This window comes from Monodelphis domestica, chromosome 7 (assembly GCF_027887165.1).
Source record: "Monodelphis domestica isolate mMonDom1 chromosome 7, mMonDom1.pri, whole genome shotgun sequence".
NCBI classification, from domain to species: domain Eukaryota; kingdom Metazoa; phylum Chordata; class Mammalia; order Didelphimorphia; family Didelphidae; genus Monodelphis; species Monodelphis domestica.
Genome location: NC_077233.1, coordinates 148491670 through 148513766, shown reverse-complemented (window position 1 = coordinate 148513766; position 22097 = coordinate 148491670). Strand labels below are relative to the sequence as shown.

Here is a 22097-nt window from a genome sequence, read left to right as displayed (position 1 = left end):
TGTCTCAGGAGTCATCTACAAGATGTCTTAAATTATTTTTAAAGTTATCTTTGTTAAATAAGTTAAAAGTGTTCCTAAGTTACTTTGAATATTCCTTTGTCACTTTTTTTTTTGGACCATTTGTTCATTTTTCACAGACTACCCTTTTTTTTAATTCAGGACATCCTTTCTCCCTTTATAGATTCAATAGGGAAAGAATAATATTTCTAATAGTAAGTGTTTTGTTGACAGAGTGAATACCTAGCACAGTCCCGGGTACAAGGGCATTTTAAAATGTTAATTAATTGATTGATTAATATTGCTGTTTTAGGATTTTTAAGAATTTCTTTAGCTTTGGTTTAATGGCAAGGACATTTGGTTTGGATTCAGTGGACTGTTGGTTGCAATCCTGATTCTGCTCTTTATCTATCCCTTTTGTATCTCTTAGGCAAGGTACTTCACTTTTCTCTTAGATTTCAGTTTCTTTTCTGAGAACCTGGAGATCTCTGAAGTCTCATTCATCTCCAAATTCACGATCCTAGGAAACACCCAATTATATTATTTTTTAGGACCTGCATTTAATATGTTTTTAGCTTATTCCATTCTTTAGAATATTTCCACCAACATTTTGGAATATGCCATTATGAAAATGCTATCTTTCAGAATGCTTTTTTGGGAGTTTAGAATTTCTTTCTTTGAATTAGGTTTGCATTCTAGTCATCAACTTGTCCTTTAATACGTCTAATGCTTTATTATTTCAGGAAATAGTTATCTTTTTAGAGAATGAGAATTTGTCTTTATTTACATTTTTATTCTCAACTTTTCTTATTTATAGATACTTTGTGATATTATTCCTAACAAATGAGTGTTAAGTTCTCTAATCCTAAGCTTTTGTGTATTAAGAATTGAAAGAGGAAATTCTTGATTTAAATAATCAAGTGATATTCTAATACACTAGTATCTGGCTATGCAGTTCCATTTTTAAATAAATATTTTTAAAAGGGTCTAAAAGTAATTCAGATTAGTAGTGCCTTATATTGTAAATTATACATAAAGATGACACAAAAATTCCACTTTGGAGTTTTGTGATTCTTAGCTACATCAATACCTTTTACTCATGCTTAAGATAGAAAATACAAATAAGATACAAGTGTATAAAACAATCTGCATTTGAAAACTTGTATTCAGTTAAATTTCCCCTATATCAAGGTTGCCACTAAATAATTGCATAGTTCAGATACCAGCATATATATTCTGAAATTTTATACACACACACACAACACATATATGTATATGCATATATACACACACATATATATAGTAGATTATGTTAAATTGTATTTTTCCTGTCCATATTCATTAGGCTTTCCATATAATAATGTATTATGTCATTCAGGCTCTTCATTTATAAATTAAATCTCAGAGCCTTTGTGTGCTTGCTGGGCAGCTTCCCTTTAGGACTTGAAAAGATGATAGATTATCAGATTTCTGAAATGTCTTTGATATGCCTCTGCCGAAAAGCTTTCTTAGTCCCTTGTAGGTTTCAGCTTTTGTTGATTTAGGTCCATTTCTTAAATTCATTGCCATCTTAATTTTTCTGGGTAGGTTCAAAGAAAGGAACTCAAGAAGGCTTGCCAACGACTAAATATCTGGCATTCCAATAGCCACTACATTTTTTTTTAACTATATATTATCCTGGCCATTTGGTAAATGGAATTGATGATAATTATCCCTCAGTTGTTATTTAGCTGAATTAAGTTCTTTAAAAGTGCTCTCAATTAAAACAAAATGTCAGTTAATTAACTGCATCTTGAAATCACTCAGACTTACATATAATTATATTGACAATTTTATTTTAAGAAATAACATTTTGGTGGCTGTTCAATTCTCATTATTCATTTAGCTCTCAGTAACTGTATGGTTAATCAAAAAATGGATTAGAATACATAACTCCAGTTACTATTTTGTAATGGGGGGACATTTGATGATGCAATGTTCTGGATTACCCTAGTGTACTAGCTGTCGGTGAGTCAGTTCATAGTATCAGTACTGTTAAGTTCTTTCCCAGTGGTGGTGATGCCATTCTCTACATGAAAGTTATGTTAAAGGAATCAAGTTTTTTTTTTAAAATATGGTTTTATTTCCATGTTATGTAAGCATGTTCACGAAAGAGTGACTAGTTAGAGTATTGCTATAGATGATTGCTAAAAATGAAGACAGCATTTTTTTTTTAACAGTAAAGTTAATCTCTTTTTTTCCTGGCCAGAGATCATGTTCTTGGCAGAATTAAAAATCTGAGTTAGTATAAGTAGGAGATGCCTTGGGAAGAAAGATCTTATTTGTAATCTTCACTAATGCTAATGTTGCCTGCAGCGCCTCTATCTTACTCCTTCCTCATCAAACAAGTGTGAAAAGTATGAATCTGTTTTGCATGTTTTAAAAATTCTACATTTTACTTATTGGCTACATTTGATTAGCTTGACAATGAATAAAAAACAATGTCTGCTACCTTTCATTGAGAATAGAGTCAGACTCTTTAAATGACATCCACAAAAATAAGCATAAGAAAGCAATTTGATCACAATAGTTTGTAGCTATGTGTTTGTGAGTGAGTGAATGGGGACCTCTAAGCTGCCATATTTTCATCCTGCAATTGTTGGTTCAGTGTGGCACTCTTGAGTCTTGTTACAGTGTCATTAATACTAATCATTCTTAGCATCTTTTAGACGTAGCATTTGAACACTAAAACTGCATTTGATTGTGCTGCCGTTGCTGCCTTATCCTCATTCTTTGCTCATAAAATTCACCTTCATTAAGCCTATTTATTTTGACAGTATTCTTGTGAACCCACCCTGCTTTATGCAGCATTGACCTGCATTTTTTTTTTCATTCATGTTTTAAATCATGTCCTTTCCAAACATTTAGCAATTTATTTTTTTTAATCGTCCTTATTTGACAACTTGGGCCCAAGCTCCAGATCATCTTAAGGAAAAAAAATATGATGTAATAGATAATTTTTTCAAATGCAGATTGTAACTTTACAATTACACTCTAAATTTTCTTAATTTGGATCTCCACCAAGTTCCAGCAGTAGATTGCTGAATATCTCAGATTGGCTATGAATTGGTCATGGGACCAAAATTCTTAAAAGTTTAGAATTGAATTTTAAGCCCTGAGAGATTGTTCATGTACTTACATATATTGTATTGCCTGTACAATATATTAACATTTTTCACTATATGTATATATACATATATACTTTTTTATAAATGGCTGGAAAGTCTCTGACCCTTTCAATTGCATTTCTGTTAAATGTTTGTCTAGAATATGGATTTGGTTTCATTTGTATTGTAATCCAATGAGCTAAGCGGTTATATTGTTCATACCAAATTAATGAAATTGAAAGCAAAAACCAGTTTGGGGTGTTCCAACATTTTCATACATTTAAAATTATTAAAATTCTGGCTTAAGATTGGGAATAAAACTACGGAATGCTTGCTTTTTCAAGCAAAAATTTCCTTTTTTTTTTGTTAAAAAAAATAAAAACAAAAGCTGGTTTTAATCTTTAACTACTTTCTTAGTCCCTTTATCAGAATATTCTAATGAGAATATTCTGTTCAAAGAAAGTTTGTTGAATCTCTAAACCTGGAGTAATTTAATTTTTTCTAAATAATAACAAACTTCAAATTCCTAAATTTAGGATACACACAACTTTAGTATTAACAGCATCCTGCAAATCATTCCAAGTCTTTGAATCTGATTGACAATCTATCATTTGTTAGTGATGATGGCCTGTAATGTATGAAATGAGACCGAATGCTAATCAATGCTTTGCCTTGGCTTTCTGCTATGTGTTGTCTTGGTGTTTGCGTCTTACCTTTATGTCTGTGCTATTTGTTCCCTTCCCTGTTCTCTAATCCTGCCCTACCCCACCTGCCCCCCTCTGTTCCTTTTCATTGTCCTCACTGACCCATCAATCAACCAACAACGCCCCCCCTTCGTCGTGGTGATCTGCCCTGCTCTGATTGGTGGCTTCGTTGCTTGGGTGGCTGTGTGTTATGATGGACCAGTTCACCCAAGTATGGCCTTCTTGCTGACAGGTATCATTTCTGTGAGAAGTGTTTCACAGAGATCCAGGGGGAGAATGTTACCCTGGGTGACGACCCTTCTCAACCCCAGACGTAAGTATTATTAAAATTTTCCTAAAGTTTTGAATGGTGTAATATCTCATGTGTAGCATTCTATAAGTATCATCTTCTAGTTCTGTCTTGACTAGTTGTTCTTTGTAAAATAAAAGGGAGATTCCTAAAAATGTTTTAATTAAAATGTGTAATCACATTGGTATACCTCCCCCCACCCCAAGAAGTTCAGAATGAATATCCCCAGTTTCTTAACCCCAAAGCTTTCTGTTGTAGTATAAAGTATCTCTTGCCTTAGCCTCTCTCTACATGACTCTGCTTACTTAGATTCTTTATCTCTAGAAAGTAATAGCACCCTTCAAGGATAGTTTTAATAACCTTTTCTTGATTGAAATATCATAGGCTAAGGGGAGGGAAAAAATAGAAGGGTGTTTTCTTTATTAGCTTCCTATTTAATTTAAAAAAAGTATTTGGGGAATCAGATCTGCTTTCAAAATGTCTGCCTATGTAGTTTGCTCATTAGGAAAGAGTTAATATTCAAATAAACCTCAACTTTCTTTTTAAAGGTGCTTTTTACCAGTATTTCTTATTAGTTGCAAATAATACTGGTTAGGATCATGTCTCATTAATCCAATGGAATTTCTTATTATCAATAAAATGGGCATGAGTAATAAGAAATAAGTCCATAATCAGAATTAATCATTCTCCATTGTATAACCACCCAGTTTCCCTCAGGCAAATTGATCTTGATGGTTTCTATCTCCTATATGTAATTTGAATATATTTAGCAATTTTTGACTTATCAGAAAGAAGCATAGTTGCTACAATATGAATGAGTATGTGGTATCAGTTTTCTTTAGAATCCTTTTGAAAACATGTAGGCAGGACTAGAAGTTATGGACATATAAGCATTGGCATTTTTACCTGTATACACAGTAATGGTGATATCAGGTTATAATCTAAGAATTGATGTTTTTATAATTTTTGAAATGAGCAATCAGCTACAAGTTTTGGTCAGTATTGTTGGTAAAATATTTAAAATATGATGACAGAAAATTGTTAATAGATTTTATTCCACAGCTTTTGTTGGACCCCTACCATATTCCTATACAGTGTGCTAGGTATTTGAGGAAATAGAAAGTTAAGTACAACATATTCCCTATTCTCAGACTTTATTACAATTTAACCAATTAAACTTTAAATACTTATTAGATTATAACAAAAACAAAGAAATTTAATGTCTTGTGATATTGGATCAGGTATGAGGTGCTTCTTGGCAATAAGACAATTTTTAGGTTTGGCTGAAGCATAATGGATTTGAGAGGTAATGTTTATTTCTCTCTTCATCTTTTTATGCTAATAAAGTCAGTAATAATCAAACATTGGTTCATGCCCCAGCTATGTTTTTCCTGGCTGAATGACTTTGACCAACTGATTTAATCCTTTTCTGGGTCTCAGTTTCCTCATTCGTTGAATGTGCTAAGACCAAAAGATTAAAGGTCCCTTCAGTTTTAATAGTCTGACTATGATTCTAAAATTTTCACCAAAATATTGCTTTCTCAAGCCCAAATGTAAAAGTCTAGTGTATGTGTGCTTACCGTGGCAGTCAGGCAGTACTTCTGAGGTCCTAACCACATAATTTTTCTCATAACAGAATAGAGAGTTTAATATCCATAATCAGTCTCCTCTTTTCTTCTTTCATTGGCTTTAGAGATAGACTTCTTTTCAATTTTTCCTCCTTGTGCTTACTAGTACTTAGTAGCCAGTAGTCACTTAATATCTTTGAATCTGAGGCCAGTCTATAAGACTAAATTTGGCCATTTTTAAATCTTCTTTAGTGGAGGGAATTCCCCAAGCAAGATACTTGGTACATTGACAGTATAAAGTCTAGTAAAAATTAAGGCATTTTAAATGTGTTATGTCATCTGATTTTTTTTTTTTAGTGCAAATAGCAGCAGAGAATCATTTTAATAAAAATATATTGGTCATTGTGATAGACAACAATTGTAACAAATTATACAGGAAGTTCTGACCAAAAATAAATGGAAGTAGTGGTCCTCAAAATCATTGTCGTCCTTTGTTTAGGATGCATAATAGAGTTTGTTGGCCCTGGAGTCAGGGAGGCCTGAGTTAAAATTAGACCTCAGACACTTAATAGCCATACCACCCTGGGCAAATCACAACTTTGTTTGCCTCAGTTATCTCATCTGTAAAATTAGCTGGAGAGGAAGATGGCAAATCACTCCCATTATCTTTGCCAGGAAAATATCAAATGAAATCACAAAAAATCGGGCACAACTAAAACAATTGAATAACAAGAATTTCCTGCTGATTATAGAAGGATGATTACAGATGCTCTCAGTAGAATGGATTGGCTTGAGAGTGAGATTATCTCTTTTCCTTTAGATTTCAGTTTGCTTTCAGTTGCACAATAGCTTGTTAAGAAGAGTTAATTGGAGTACAACTGAAAGAGCCCCAGACTTGAAAGGAGACCTAGGTCAAGTCTGGCCCATACCTTTTACTTGCCATATTATCCTTGGTAAGATACTTGTACTCACTGAGCTTCAATTCGCTCATCTGTAGAAAGTTGTTTTTTGTTTGTTTGTTTGTTTGTTTTGTGAAGAAAGTAATCTAGACACAGGCTAGAACCACTGTATAAATATTAGCTGCTATTGTTATTGATTTGTTATTCCCTAACAAACTCTGTAGCAGGTAACATTTCATGGTAATGACTTGTCTTTCTTTGGCAAATTTTTTTAAAAGGACTATTTCAAAGGATCAGTTTGAAAAGAAGAAAAATGATACACTAGATCCTGAGCCGTGAGTATATAGCCATTTTTCTGTGATTAGATATTTCATTTTTCAGTTGAGAAGACTATTCATGATATCGGAGAAGTATTCCCATCTCCCTGTGGTATATGTCATGTGAAAAAAATGTATGAAATTCATCAACTTTGTGGTTGAGATTTCTTTTAAAAATTTTCTTACACTATGGTTTTCTTAACATGAATTTACAAGTTGAATTGTTTATTAAATATATTAGTACTACTCCATTCTCAAAGGAGTAATTTTCAATACTATAGATCTTTTAAATAGCTGTTGACTAATTTCTAGCTCCTCACCATGAAGAAAACATTCTGTTGACCTTTGTTATAGGCAACAATTTATGTAGTTTAGATATTGCTTCTATTCAAATAATGTGATTTTTACTTCAGATAGTTCCATCTCGCATCTCTTTTTGACAAAGCATTTTAATTAATACTTTAAGAAAGACTTTACAAAAGATACCTGGTTAGGAAACCAAAATTTTCCCTGAGAATAAGAAAAAGGTTAGTTAATTTTCCATTTGCCATTGTACATTTTCTCAAAGGCCCCTTTCCTGTTTTCTCTCTGTGAAAGTAGTTGGATATAGTTAGAAGAGGAGTTCTTTAAGCCTGTGAGTTTGGAGGTCTCAGTCTTTGCTGTTCCTCTGGCTTGTGGGACTTTGACAAGCTCATTTATTTCTCTGGTTCCCATTTTATTTACCTAAGACATTTTTACTGGATGAGCTCTTAAGTCTTTTTGCAATGGTGATAGACTTATGATTCCATCCTGCCTATTTTCGATAAAACTACAACCTTATATTAGACTCATTTAATAAAACATTGCAGAATTTACTTCAGCTTTATGAGCTGTTTAGTTTAGTCAGCTCCTTATTTGTGAAAAGTGCTGAGCACTGGACCCCTCTATCACCAGTTTTATTTTAGAAGAAGCCATATTCTCATACACAAGTCTATTCTTTCTCCCTGGAAAATTCCAGTTTCTGGGTCTTTATCTCCAAACTATGTTATGTGATTTGTATAGACTTTCAAGTCAGCAAGTGGATTTAAAGATGATTCTTTTTTCTACTCCAAGTTTCTCCCAAATTGCTTGACTGTTTTCTTTTGCATAAAATTTAGATGTTCACATATACATAAAGGAGTCAATATGGTTATTAAATAAAAAATTTTTTTCCTCAGGTTATCGAAGTCATTTAAAATATTATGCTTCCCTTTCCTCACTTTGACATAAGCGATTTTTAAAATGATTAAGTCTTTAAAATGTTTGTTGCTTTTTATTTTAAACAATACAATTTTCAGGATTAAAGTGCAGCTTTTCAAAAATAAAAAGTTTGAAATTTTGATAGGTATTAGTTATTAACTTTAAATAGATTATGTGAATTGTGTGGAAACTATCACAATTTCAAGTGTAGTTATGTACTCATTAACTTTTTTTTAATAAATAGTGATAGTATGTTATACAGTTATTATAGTAAGCTGATTATAAAATATCATTAAGAAAGAAACTTGCCTTTTCTAACAAACCCAACAAAGAATGTTACAATATTTCCTGGAAGCAATAAAATTTGGTTTAACTTTATAGGCAGTTATATGGGGAGCAGCTGGGTGGTTCAGTGGATTGAGAGTCAGGCCCAGAGACAGGAGGTCCTGCGTTCAAATTTGACCTCAGACATTTCCTAAGTGTGTGACCCTGGGCAAGTCACTTAACCCCAGTTGCCTAGCCCTTACTACTCTTCTGCCTTATAACCAATATCCGGTATCGATTCTAAGACAGAAAGTAAGGGTTTAAAAAAAATGTTATATGCATACAAAGCACATGAATAGATGAGATAGTATTACTTAGATGTTAATCTTATTTGTCAATGTTAGTTTGTTCCTTTGAGGAATAATTGCTACTTGTATTTTTGGTATCACTAAAGTTCATTTTTACTTTTGCATTCTCAATGAACTGAGAATGGCATGGTTTAATGGAAACAACACTGAATTTGAAGTTAAAAGAACTTGATTTGAATTTTAGCTCCTCTACTCATACTCTCTGTAATTGCAAGTAATCCACTTAATCTCTCTGAACTGCCTTTAATTTCCATATTCCAAAAATGGGTTGAAAATAATAAATATATATATTTTTTATCCAAACATTATTAGAACTGAAAATCCTTCAGCAATAGCAAAGTGAATTAATCATGAAAATAATTCACATTAATAAATTCATACTTATTAAAAGGTCATCTCTCTCATTTGCTTCCTAATCTTCTTTTGTCCCTTATACTCTCAATCCTATGCAAAGAATATGATAATTTTTGACTTTTTTAAATACCTAGGGTGAATCTTTTCCTTTTCCCTTTCTAATATTTCTCCTATAGTATTTATTACTTATAGTTACTATTTTATACCTCCCTAAGATTTCTTATATGTAATCCTTGGACTTTGGTACCATGTACTTAAATAAAATCCTAGGACACAAATTCCCTGGCAGCATTTTGCTAATCATTTTAAACCTGTGGAAGGAAGCCACTTAAATATAAATGATATTGGTCTTAAACATTCTAAAATCAGTAACCTGAAAAATATACCTCTTTTCATGTTCTATATTGGTAACATTTTTTTTTCTTTCTAAAAATGTGTGTTGGCTTTGCTGGAAAAAGTGGAGGGGGGGGGGAGACTAAACTTATTTTCCCTTTCTTTTTTAATCCATGAATTATCAGAAGAAGAAAATTTAATGAAAGTGTATAGTCTACCATATCACCTCATTGATAAATATTAATTATGTGCAATGGATAAAAATTATATAAATGATCCTAGATTTTCATAATTAAATAAGAGAATGCAGTAAAAAGTCAATATAAACACATTAAAATAGCCTCAGATGCATGGTTCAACTTAAATGTGTTTTCACTTTCTTCCAGATTTGTTGATTGTAAGGAATGTGGCCGGAAGATGCATCAGATTTGTGTTCTGCACTATGATATTATTTGGCCTTCAGGGTAGGTCATTCCCTTTTCAAACTTGGATTCTGATAGGAAAGTTAATGAAGGACTTTTTCTATAAATGTTGCCACCAATGAAGACTATATAACTTGTCCAAAATTGAATTTTCTTCATTTTTATTCCATGTAGAATTTACTAAAGTTGGAAGTTACTTTTATAGTAACTAGAAGACTTAACTTGAAGAGATCTTTAATGTTGATTTTCAGTGAAATGTACAGGAATGTTTGTAGGTTAGGAAACTCTTGATAGTTTGATATTTGGATGAATACATGTTGCACTGTAGAAATGCTCTACCTAATTATGCTTATTATTGCTTTTATTTACAGTTTTGTCTGTGACAATTGCTTAAAGAAAACTGGTAGAACTCGCAAAGAAAACAAATTCAGTGCTAAGAGTAAGTTTGTGAAAATTTTTCTAATTCTTTTCTGGTTTATGTCTATAATGGTTTAATTAGAGAGTTATATAAAAAGTGGTTGCTGATTATTATCCCTTAAGTCAGGAAAGCTATTAGCAACTTTGCATAATTTTGTTTAATTGGAATATTATTTTAAAAAAGGGAAATATGGAAGGTAAAGAAGTAAGGAGACTATCTAGCCTACCTTAAATTCTGATCCAGCTAAATGAAGCTCGCTCCTGGACAGAGTTCCAATCTCCATGTGGCAATCCTAGTCACTCACCAGCAAGCCAGGCAGGATCCAGATAAGGTCCCAATGCAGAAAAACCCTCATGAGCTAAGCTCACAGAGGCAGCAGTGAACACAACAAGAAAGTCCCCAGCTCATAAAGTGTAAAGGCCCAAAGCTTCAAGTCAAAGTCGAGGTAAGGGGCAAAAATGTAAGGGGTTGGACTAGATTATTTGAGAGTATGTTTGCCAGGAATTTAATGATTTTTCTAGCAGTTTATTTATAAACTACCGAAAGAGTTAAAGTAAGAAAATCAGACAGAGGATAGGGTAAGATCTCTAACCTAACACACTTAAGTATTTTGCTCTGGTCCCTGCCTCAATCCAGGCAGGGCTAATTAGTCCTCATTTTGAGGGACTTCAACCTTGAGCAGAGGGCCTGTGACTGAATAAAGCAAGAGCTTCAGTCATGAACCCTCTCTTGTGAGGGGAGGCCTCTCCTGAGGTTAGTCCCTTCAGAAAATTCAGGAAAGGAGTCAGCACTTTTCACTCACCCACATGGTAGTTCAAAGAACAGTCACACCAAGTCCCCGTTCTCAGGTCCAGTAAGCAGATTCTTCACCAGCTTCCAACTTAAACACCGAACTCTATCATAGAAAGTTGTAACTCCTTTTAAAGATGCTTTTTTGCATCACTTCTTGTGCCTTCCTCTACTTTTTTCATGGACAGATGAATTATAGTCTATAATTTTCTTAGGATTGCCTAGGGGGGGGTTTCTGATTCATCACCTACTTTTGCACACATGGGTCACAGACCTCCCCCACTCAAGTGTAAGTGGGATGTATATGCTTCTGGTGATTACATTTTAAAATGGGCAGGGGAAGAGTTAATCCCATTTTTACAACACCCCCTGTGATCATTTGAGAGGCTAGTCTCCCCAATTGATCATTTGACATAATCATCTTGTACCCCTAAAAATCTTCTAACTACAGGTGTATATCATATTGCACCTTCTAAGAGGAAACTAAAATAGTTAGAGATAAGAGGGAAATAGAGAGAGAAAACAAAACCAATGTTTGCTAGGTTCATTGACAAAAACCCAATGAGGGCACAGTCCCCTTTGGCATGAGATTGTGCATTACAATTACACCTAAAAGTTCATTCTGGATCTTCTTGATGCTGTGTAGATTTCTGCAGACATCTTTCTCCAAACAGTTCATTCTCTGGATTCAAGGAGTTGGCAAGCAAGATTTTCTCAAGCTAAATTTTAAATCTTGAATTTTAATGGAAATGCAATGCAATCTGCCCTGAAGAGGGTGTTCACCAACACCCATATCAACTCAGGATACCTGGTTGATTTATGCGAGTGTATGAGTCAATTATCAAAAGAAAACCTAAAAACATAAAAAGGAAAAATAAATAGGAGAAAAAATTAAACTTTAGGAGAAATAAAAAATTCAAGATTAAAATCAAATTTTTGAGTGTCAAAAGAATAAATTCATAAAAGGCTCTTGTATTAGGGTCCAATTAAAGTAAATTTCTGTCCCACAAATCTGTAGCACAAAAATGCAGTAATATTGAATTTACCTATTAAAGTTGAAGTCCAAAAGCCCCAAGGAGCCGTCCTCCAGAGAAGTCCAAAAGAGAACATCCAAGGAGCAGAAGGCTCCAGGAGAAGTCTCTTGAACAAGAAGTTCAGAAATTTTTATAGTCCTATTTCCATGTCATTTCCTGTCCCTCCTTACTTTACAGGAACCAATCGAAGACTTTCTTTTTTATTTGCCTAGCATTTTGTGGGGGGGGGGGGGGGGGGGGGAGAGATCTCTTGCAAGTGACTTGTGTTCCGAACACCTTTAAAACAGCAATTTAACCATTATTTGGAGAATTGCTTTTATTTGATTGTCACTGGACCCCTCCCTCAGCTGAGATTTGTAGCTTTTTCTTTAAGAACATCAGGAGTCCTTTTATTCTGTTGTTACTTTGTGGATCTGGGCACTTGTAAAACTTCTTTTAGTAATTCCTTTGATTTAACAGTGGCAATACTGTCACCATCAAGAGAATAACAGGTAAGCATTATGTACCTGAAAAATAATTTAGCATTTTCTTTAGTTGTTGATATCATTAAATTCATGGAACATCAACTTTCAATTATCCATATAAGAATTATCACCAAGTTTTTAATCTGAAACTTAGTTTGCCTTATAAACTAAACTAGTACATACCCTACCCAGCCTGTGCCCAGGAAATGCCAATAATTTTAATATCAACTTGAACAAAAAAGAAATAAAGTGATTCTCAGGGGACTGTGGAATAAGATTATGTTTTGTAAAGATTAAAATTAATATTCAATATTCCAAGTATTATTTTAATACTATTCATTACTTAGAGCAAAGGGAAAAGTAGAACTAGAGAAAAAAGCCAGCTGTGCCTACCTCTACACTTCTACTGCCAGCTCAAGTTTCAGCAGAGAAAGAGCGAGAGCAGAAAAAAAAGTGCTCCAAAACTTAAACTGAATACAAAATTAACCCATGTTTTATGATGGGAAAAGGAGATTGTGGAAAATGTAGTCTCTAGGGTTCAAGATTCTAAATCAATACAGTTTTAAAACCCAATATCATGTATCTCAAATCTTGGTACAGTTGTAACTTTTACTAAGTTGTCTACTAAATTTCACTAAGCTTAAAACTGTACCAAGACTTTTCGGCCGTTATACCGAGTTATTTTTATAAATACTTCTTTCTAATAATGAAGAGAGTAACTGAGAATTGACTAAAGTTTTTTTTTTTTAATACTTCTTGAGGTCAAGACAGACTAGTACTAACTATATGAGAGTACCTAATTCTATTGCACGAATCTGTTGTAGCACCACCCCACCCCCAGGATCATGTAATCATAGATTTTGTATTAGAAAGGATCATAGAAGTCACATGTTCCAGCTACTTAATTTTATAAACAAGCTATAATGACTTGCTCAGAATTACAAAAGTGACAAACATTAGATTTGAACCAATGTCTCTGGGTTCCAAATCCAAGTTTTGTTTTGTTTTTACATTGCCCTTCATTGACTCTGAAGTATTTAATATTTTGAGGAGTCTTATATAGTGAGTGAACTAATTTGTTTTTCATGTAGAAAGGAAAAATACTTAACTCCTTTAAAAAAAAACAAGAATATAAAGTTGCTCAAAAAACTATCGAGTCTAAAAACATTAATTTTTTAATAATTAATATTAAATTAAGAATAAATCATTATATAATACATATTAAATTATATTAACTATTAAAATATATCATTAATCTTGTGGATAGAGTTAGCATTTAAGGGACAGAAATAGAAATAGGATTAGAAGGAAAATGAATGGGTTGGGGGAATGATGACTCCACAATGTAGCCTATTAGAAATATACTTGTTATAGAGCCCTTCTTTTTCTCAGGCACAAAAGGGAAAAAATCAAAATAAAAGCAAAAGAGGGAGAACCCTTTTTTTTTTTTAAAGCATTTCTCTGCTAGTTTTATGTTGAAGGCAAGTTCTAACCTTTATCACTTCACTTTGTAATTTCCTTCTTTCTGCTAACAAGGGAAATGGAGCTTAGGCAGGGATGGGGGATTTCCCAAAAGAAACAACAAACTTCTTTGCTAAAGGCATCAAGTTATTTTTTCCTATCAAGTTACTCAACCTTTGGTCTCTTTCTTCTGAGTTTGGTTGATTTGTTTATAATTTATAGAATTCTTTACAGACATGGTTAGAAAATGATTATGATTAGAAAATGAACAGGGAAAAAAATGTAATTAACTTCTCTAAGTCCTTTAGATTAGATTATCTTTTGTGCAGTACATTAAGGTGTTTTATATACACATACACACTAATTCTTGTATAAGAGATTATAAATTAGTCTCAACAAGTATTTGTGGTTTGTCAAATTTGAATTGTTTTAAGCAGTAGTTAAGATATGTCTTTGGGAAATTTATATTCTTCATTTCAGCCTTTATTTCTTGCACTCCCCCATTATACTAATTTTCTCACTAAGCATGGGTATCTTAGAAATTCACAAGTAAGAATATTGCTATTTGGATAGATTACCAATTTTTTTTTCTATTTTTCCCCTCAGATTAAAAACCTTTACCTTCCTTACTGGTTCCAAGGCAGAAGAGCAATAAGGGCATCTGGCAATGGGGATTAATTGACTTGCCTGGGGTCACACAGCTAGGAAATGTCTGAGGCTAGATTTGAGCCCAGGACTTCCCATTTCTAGACCTGGTTCTCAATCAATGGAGTCACTTAGCTACCCCTGCCAGTTCATTTAAAATTATATTTTCCATCCTGAGTTTTTTTTATTATTATTTTACCTAACATTTACATAGCCATTCACCTTAAACTCTTTATAGTGTGCTTTAATTTAATGCTTGCAATACTCCAAAGAGTTGAGTATATGCAAATCTCAATTGCCTTTATCTAAAGATTATGAAATGGAAATGTCAAAGTTGTCAAGTGATATGACCTCTCCACGGTCCCACAATAGCTACCTATTGGCTCTATGATTCTTTCTACCAAAACCACTCTGCCACTTTCAGGCAAAGTACTTCTTAAACAGTAGCTATATATATATCAGCAAACCTTTTTTTTTTTTTGTGGGGGAGAGGTGTATGAACTAAGTTACTTTGTTGTACTGTACAGAAAATGATAAGCAAGAAGTAATCAGAAAAAGGAAATTTCAATTTTTGTGGTTTCCTATTTGGCTTGAGATTGTGGACAAGTTTTTACTCTTGATTCTAACTGATACATGCTTTGTGGACAGTTTGATAATGTTAAAAGAGAAAATTTGGTATTCTGAATGTGTACATTGGACTTTTGCTCAAGTTGTTACACTTTTAGTCTTGTCTCAGTACCTGAAAAGAGAACCAGTTGTAATCTTGTTGGTAAATACATCTCAACTTATATTTTGGCCAAGTGTTTTGGTTCTCCCACCTGCTTACTCCCCGCTTTTATTGGCTTCTTTATGAGTACAGGATAGCTATACACATGAAAAATAAAATTTTTAACTTTTTTCAAGTATGGATAATTTTCACAGTATGTGGTTTTTCTGTCCATAGTCTACACAAGGAGTATTCAAATCTCACTGTATGGTGCTTGTTATATTTAGACAACATCAATATAAAAATCCCTGCTTTTTGGTGTTATTAATTCAAGTGATTTTGATGAAAGTGAAGTTTTATTGTAAAATCTCTTGGACAAGTTAAATTAAACTTTAGAGTCATCTAGAGATGGGAGGTCCCACTTTCAAATCTGACTTTGGATACTTCCTAGCTATGTGCCTCTGGGTAAGTCATAACTCCAATTACCTAACCCTTAGTATTCTTCTTTCTTGAAACCAATACTCGGTATCTGTTCTAAGAGAGAAGGTAAGGGTTTGAAATTATTTAAACTACAGAAGTTAGTCTCTCTTTTTATCAATACCTTGTATTTTACAAGTGTTCCAGGGAAGAAAAATCTTATTCCATTTACTATGTAAGGGTAAATACAGATACATAATTTAGAACATTCACAAAAACATCATTAATACCCATTATAGTAAAATCCCATCAGAATACTACAAAGTTCTTCCTTAACTTGCTAAAATCTGCAAGCAGAGAGACCTCAATTCGCCAAGCTAATACCTGAGCATTAATAGCATTGTTTTCTCTTAGTATCATTGCCATCCTGGGCTTGCATAACTAACATTGTTAAACTATCCAAACAATAGTAATGTTGTTCTGCCTAATATTGTGGGTAAAGAACTAATTTATAATATTAGGCTTGATAAACCTGTGTATATTCTGACTTTCCACAAGGGAAAATATTTATTCGGTGTTTCCCAGATCCTTTATTAAGCATTTATTCATAAAGTTTTGGAAATCTTTTGACAACAGAGTTTATTGAACTTCTCTTCAAAGCCTATATAGCTTTAGCTTAATGCTGAGATAGAATATATTTGCTGCTGAATCAAGCACAGTACTGAGATAGAATAGATGACATTACAAGGTCTCTTTCATGCTAATGAGTTTGTATTCTAGTTTAGACTTTTAACAGAAATGTGATCTTAAGCCAGTCATTCAGCTTCTCAGACTTGTTTTACTTGTGTAAGACAATGGTATGTAACTAACTCCTTATTCAAAGGGTTGTTACAAGTATACTTCTTCAAAATTAGTTACAATACCACATTTATATGCAAACATAAGATCATTTTCTCAAGGAGAACTGTTAAAATTGTACCACTTATTTTTTGTTACCTAGAAAAGTGACATCTTAAGAACTAAGAGGGATTTGACTTAGTCACTGAATTCACTTCTCCTTAATATTTTGACCACAGGCCCCATTCTCTAATAGCCAAAACAATATATTTTTCATAGTAAAAATAGGATATGTTACATAGCATTTTCACATTTAGATCTGGCTTTAAGAATCTACACAAGCTGTTTGTTTCTGAGGTCCTAACTTTGTAATAAACAAACTACAAAATTATGTTGAAGAACTCAAGAGGAGCTATGGAAGCAGTTCTATGGTGACCAGGGCTAGACCTTGGCATTATTATATAGGAATAGCTGAACAGCCATCTCCTTTACTTGATCTCAGGAACAGAATAGGGATCTCAGCAAACAGAGGCATGACACCAAATTAATTCATTTCTCCTCACACATCTAGGGGATAGAGGGCTCAAAATTTATTTTGTGTCTCCTACCCACTCCCCATTCTTCTTTTAAAAGACTTTCTGGTCAGTACTTTACAACTAAAATTCCCTTTAAATGGCAATGAACTACAGTGACAAATTTTTTCCAGTATACTACTGTTACGTCAAATTTGTGCTCTTTTAGGAGTAATAAGAATAATAAAATTCATTTGTTTAGATTAATTGGTCTTTAGATTTTAGCAAATTGTTTTGCTGCTTTCAAATAACAGCTTTGAGTGATATTCTTTTAAAATAGAAATATTTTACCCAGCCTTTCATAATTAATCTTACTTGGCTATTTTTTCTTTTCTAGGACTACAAACTACGCGATTAGGAAACCATCTAGAAGACAGAGTTAACAAATTTTTGCGGCGTCAGAATCATCCTGAAGCTGGCGAAGTTTTTGTCAGAGTGGTGGCCAGTTCAGATAAAACAGTAGAAGTCAAGCCTGGAATGAAATCAAGGTTTGTTTTTTTTGATGTGGCGAAGTTAATTTTGTAAAACAACAATTTTCTATGTTTTCACCTCCCCTATCTCCTTCTCTCTTCCCCCTTCTCTCCCCCCCCCCCCCCCCCCAACCTGGCAGGGGGTGGTGGTGGTGAGGGGTTGGAAGGTATTTCGTCTTTTTTTTTTCTTCCTCGTGTGCTGGTTTTTTTTGGAGATGAATTTTAATCTTATGGTTTCAGATTATGTCAGCCCCCAACATTCTTTTATCTCAATATTTTATTTATTATTATGTTTAAAAACCCTTACCTTCCATCTTAGAATCAATACTGTGGTAATGGCTAGGCAATGGGGGTTAAGTGACTTGTCCAGGGTCACACAGCTGGGAAGTGTCTGAGGCCAGATTTGAACCTAGGATCTCCCATCTCTAGGCCTGGCTCTCAATCCACTGAGCTACCCAACTGCCCCCTCAATCAATATTTTAGCTAAAATTTAAATTGCATTTGTGAAATTCTAAAGGTAAAAAAATCACATTTAATGTTGTAATTCTAAAGCTAGATATAACTTACAGGTTTGTGGATTCTGGTGAAATGTCTGAATCTTTCCCTTATCGAACCAAAGCGCTCTTTGCTTTTGAAGAAATTGATGGAGTGGATGTATGCTTCTTTGGAATGCACGTACAGGAGTATGGCTCTGATTGTCCCCCACCCAATACAAGGTAATCTTTCCTTTCCATTCTGGTATTTTTCTTGACATTCTGACAGACTAATGTAGTAACTGCTCAAGATTAGACAAATTAGAACAGAATTGTTAGAAATGGTAAATGAAATCAGACTGTGGGCAATTAAGAATTGTAATAGGAAATTTTAAACATAGTTTGTAACTGCCATTGTCATCATAAATATTTTCATTATGACATTGGTAAATGTAGGAAGGAGTCTAAAAAAAAAGAAATTGGCATGTTTTTCTTAACACCTGTTTTTTACTTCCTCATAAGAGTGAGATTCTGTTGGCAATAGTTATTAAAAAGTTACTCATTTTTCAACTATCATTAAAAATGTATGTATATTTACAAGAAAGGGAAAAAAACCTGATAGACAGAGAAAGGAAAAATTTCTCCAACACCAAGAAGGTTATTTGCAATTAACCCAAGTCTTAACTTTTTCTTTTGTTTCTATTTTAGGGACTATAGTGTTCTGATTGTTTTTGATTCATTCTATATAACTTCATGCACATCTTCCCATGTTTTTCATATACTTCATTTTTTATGGCACAGAAATATTTTACTACTCCTATCCCGTAATTTGTTGAACTATTCCTCATTTGATGGTTACCTATTTTTTAAAATAGGTTTTTATTGTTCAAAAAAATGCTGCTCTGCTTCTCCCCTTCTGTTTTGTTGTTGTTGTTGTTTGTTTTTTAACCCTTACCTTCCATCTGAGAATTAATACTGGGTATTGGTTCCAAGGCAGAAGAGTGGTAAGGGCTAGGCAATGGGGGTCAAGTGACTTGCCCAGGTTCACACAGTTGGGAAGTGTCTTAAGATCAGTTTTGAACCTAGGACCTCCCATCTCTAGGCCTGCCTCTCAATCCACTGAGCTACTCAGCTGCCCCCTCCCCTTCTGTTTTTGACCTTTGCATAGACTTATGCCCAATGGTTGGATCACTAGATCAAAGGATATGATCAGTTTAGTGACATTTCTCACATAATTATAATTTGCTCCCTAGAATTTTTTGACCATCTTATGGGCACTACCAACAAATATATATATCTCAATCTTTCTAATACTGACTTTCTGTTTGTTTCTTTTTATATATATATATATATTTTTGCCAATTTGATGGGTATGAGAAAACTTTATAGTTATTATTTGTATTTCTCTCTTCATTGATGTCGTAATACTTTTTCATATGGTTATTTATACTTCTGAAAATTATGTTCTTATCCTTTTACCCTTTCTCTGTTGGAAAAGTAGCATTATCTTTTGTTTCTTTCAGTTTAGCTATACAATAAATTATATTGAACCTGTTTTCTTTATTAGTAAATAATGATAACTATATAAAGTGATAGGAATTTCAGTACTTCCAATTTAGGGCCCAGTGTGGATGCTGATAACATTTTAAAGCAAACCTTGAATTTAAGTTCATCACTTTCTCCCAGGCGTGTGTACATATCCTATCTGGATAGTATTCATTTCTTCCGTCCCCGTTGCCTCCGGACAGCTGTTTATCATGAAATCCTAATTGGATATCTGGAATATGTGAAGAAATTGGGGTGAGTTTCATTTAAAAGAACTTTACAAAAGGAAATAATCTCCATTTTCATTTTTCCTTAATTTCCATTATCCTTTTATTTTTTTTTTAACCTTTAACTTCCCTCTTGGAATCAATAGTGTGTATTAGTTCCAAGGCAGAAGAGTGGTAAGGGCTAGGCAATGGGGGTAAAGTGACTTACCCAGGGTCACCCTGCTGGGAAGTGTCTGAGGTCATATTTGAACCTAGGACCCCATCCACGGAGCTCCCAGATGCCCCCTCCATTATACTTTTTAAGTATAATTTTGAGTGTTTTTCTTTTAAGAGGTATTTGCTTTTTATCTACCTAATGTTAGATATAAATACTAAATTTTCTGTCCAGTGTACCCTCTATCCTTCTTACAACCTATATTCCCTCAATACTTTGATCCTATGTATTTTATTACCCATATTTATTTTAATATATTTAAGTTGTATCTTTTAGTATTTCTTCCCCCACCCTCATTTCCCTCCTGTTTTTTTATTTTTTAATACAACAATATCAGATCTCCCCTCTAAAAATAGAAGGATTTGGCATGCCCAGTTAGAAATAACGAATTGGGAATTTTCATGAACAAAATTTATTATTAGCTTACTTTTCATTTCATTCCGTTGAGAGAAGCTATGAACTGACTTCAAATGCCTAGGACAGTTAAAATTTTTATAATACTAAACGGTCTATTGATGCTCTGTGTATCTTACAGATATGTGACAGGACATATCTGGGCCTGTCCCCCAAGTGAAGGAGATGATTACATCTTTCATTGTCACCCTCCTGATCAAAAAATCCCTAAACCTAAACGACTGCAGGAGTGGTACAAAAAGATGCTGGACAAGGCCTTTGCTGAGCGTATCATTCATGATTACAAGGTACTTAATGTTAAATTGTTGCTTTTATGGAACTTTTCCTAATGTATTATATGTACTCCTCATTTTCATATTTTAACTATTAGAGAATCTTGTCTATAATATCAGCGAATATAATGTGTAATATATTGGGCTTGATAATATAATAATGACAACCACAGTAACATACATTTGAATAATTATGGTGTTTACAGTCTTTTTCAAATAATGATGCTAATGAATGCTCTCCTGGGTCAGTTACCAAGTGAGTGGTTCATGCCCAATATTCAACATCTTTTGACTCCTCAGCACTAGAGCTTTTTAGCACTAAGTCAGTGCCTCCATAGGGCTTCTTCCCTCGAAGTTCCAATTCGATGAGTGAAAAGACATATATGCTGATGATACATAAATATGAATTTTAGGATATAGTTTAAGAAGAAATATAATTTACTGCAAGTAAATTAAGCATTTTATAAATATAATTTATTGAGATTTCTATTTGATTTTATAAGAAAATGTGCAACAGATGAAAATTGGTGTGTATTATAAAATAGCCATTGTTGTCCAGATGATATAGAATTACTTATCTCCTTAGAATATTGTTTTGGTCATTAACAAATACCATCTTAATATTGGTTGCTGTATTGCTAGCAGAATAATTTTATGGTGGAGGGACCATCTTACTATTTTGTACTTCACTTATTAGGACATTTTCAAACAAGCAACAGAGGATAGGCTTACCAGTGCCAAAGAGCTGCCATATTTTGAAGGTGATTTTTGGCCTAATGTTTTGGAAGAGAGCATTAAGGAACTTGAACAGGAAGAAGAAGAAAGAAAAAAAGAAGAGAGTACTGCAGCTAGTGAAACCACTGAGGTAAATATCCTATGATCTTCATGTTAACTATTGGTCACTTCCAACCAGATTGTTTTTGGTCTCATTAAGTGTCTATAGCTAAGTTAGGGTTTGCAGTAGATTTTTAAACACAAAAATGATATCAATAGAACTGTGCTTTAAAAATGACTTTGTTAGCTGTGTGGAGGATAAATGGGAGAAAAAAGAGAAACGAAGTAGGGAGCTTTGTTAAGGCTATCCAGGTACAAAGTGGTGAAGGCATCAGCTACAGTAGGAGAGGAGTGAATTGATTTAATGGAGATAAAAGTCATCAAAGTGTGACAGCTAATTGTTGAAGGACTTAAGTAGTCTTTTTTCCTTTCATTTTGACTTATATAATTTTTCTTTAATTATCCATTTAGTGTTAGTTGTGAACT

General features: G+C 33.4%; 1 protein-coding gene across 4 annotated transcripts in view; it reads left to right on the top strand.

Annotated features, from left to right (window-relative positions):
* CREBBP (CREB binding protein) overlaps positions 1-22097 on the top strand; it is a 165424-nt gene that overhangs the window by 131863 nt on the left and 11464 nt on the right. For 2 of the 4 annotated variants that reach the window (XM_001363599.4, XM_007499078.3), the window contains exons 20-28: positions 4080-4160; positions 6882-6938; positions 9844-9921; positions 10251-10318; positions 17560-17710; positions 18262-18408; positions 19852-19965; positions 20687-20852; positions 21535-21702. In XM_001363599.4, coding sequence (XP_001363636.1) covers positions 4080-4160; positions 6882-6938; positions 9844-9921; positions 10251-10318; positions 17560-17710; positions 18262-18408; positions 19852-19965; positions 20687-20852; positions 21535-21702 — 1030 coding nt within the window. Of the gene's footprint in view, positions 1-4049; positions 4161-6881; positions 6939-9843; positions 9922-10250; positions 10319-17559; positions 17711-18261; positions 18409-19851; positions 19966-20686; positions 20853-21534; positions 21703-22097 lie in introns of all 4 variants that reach the window. The other 2 variants (XM_007499077.3, XM_007499076.3) reach the window with 1 other exon arrangement.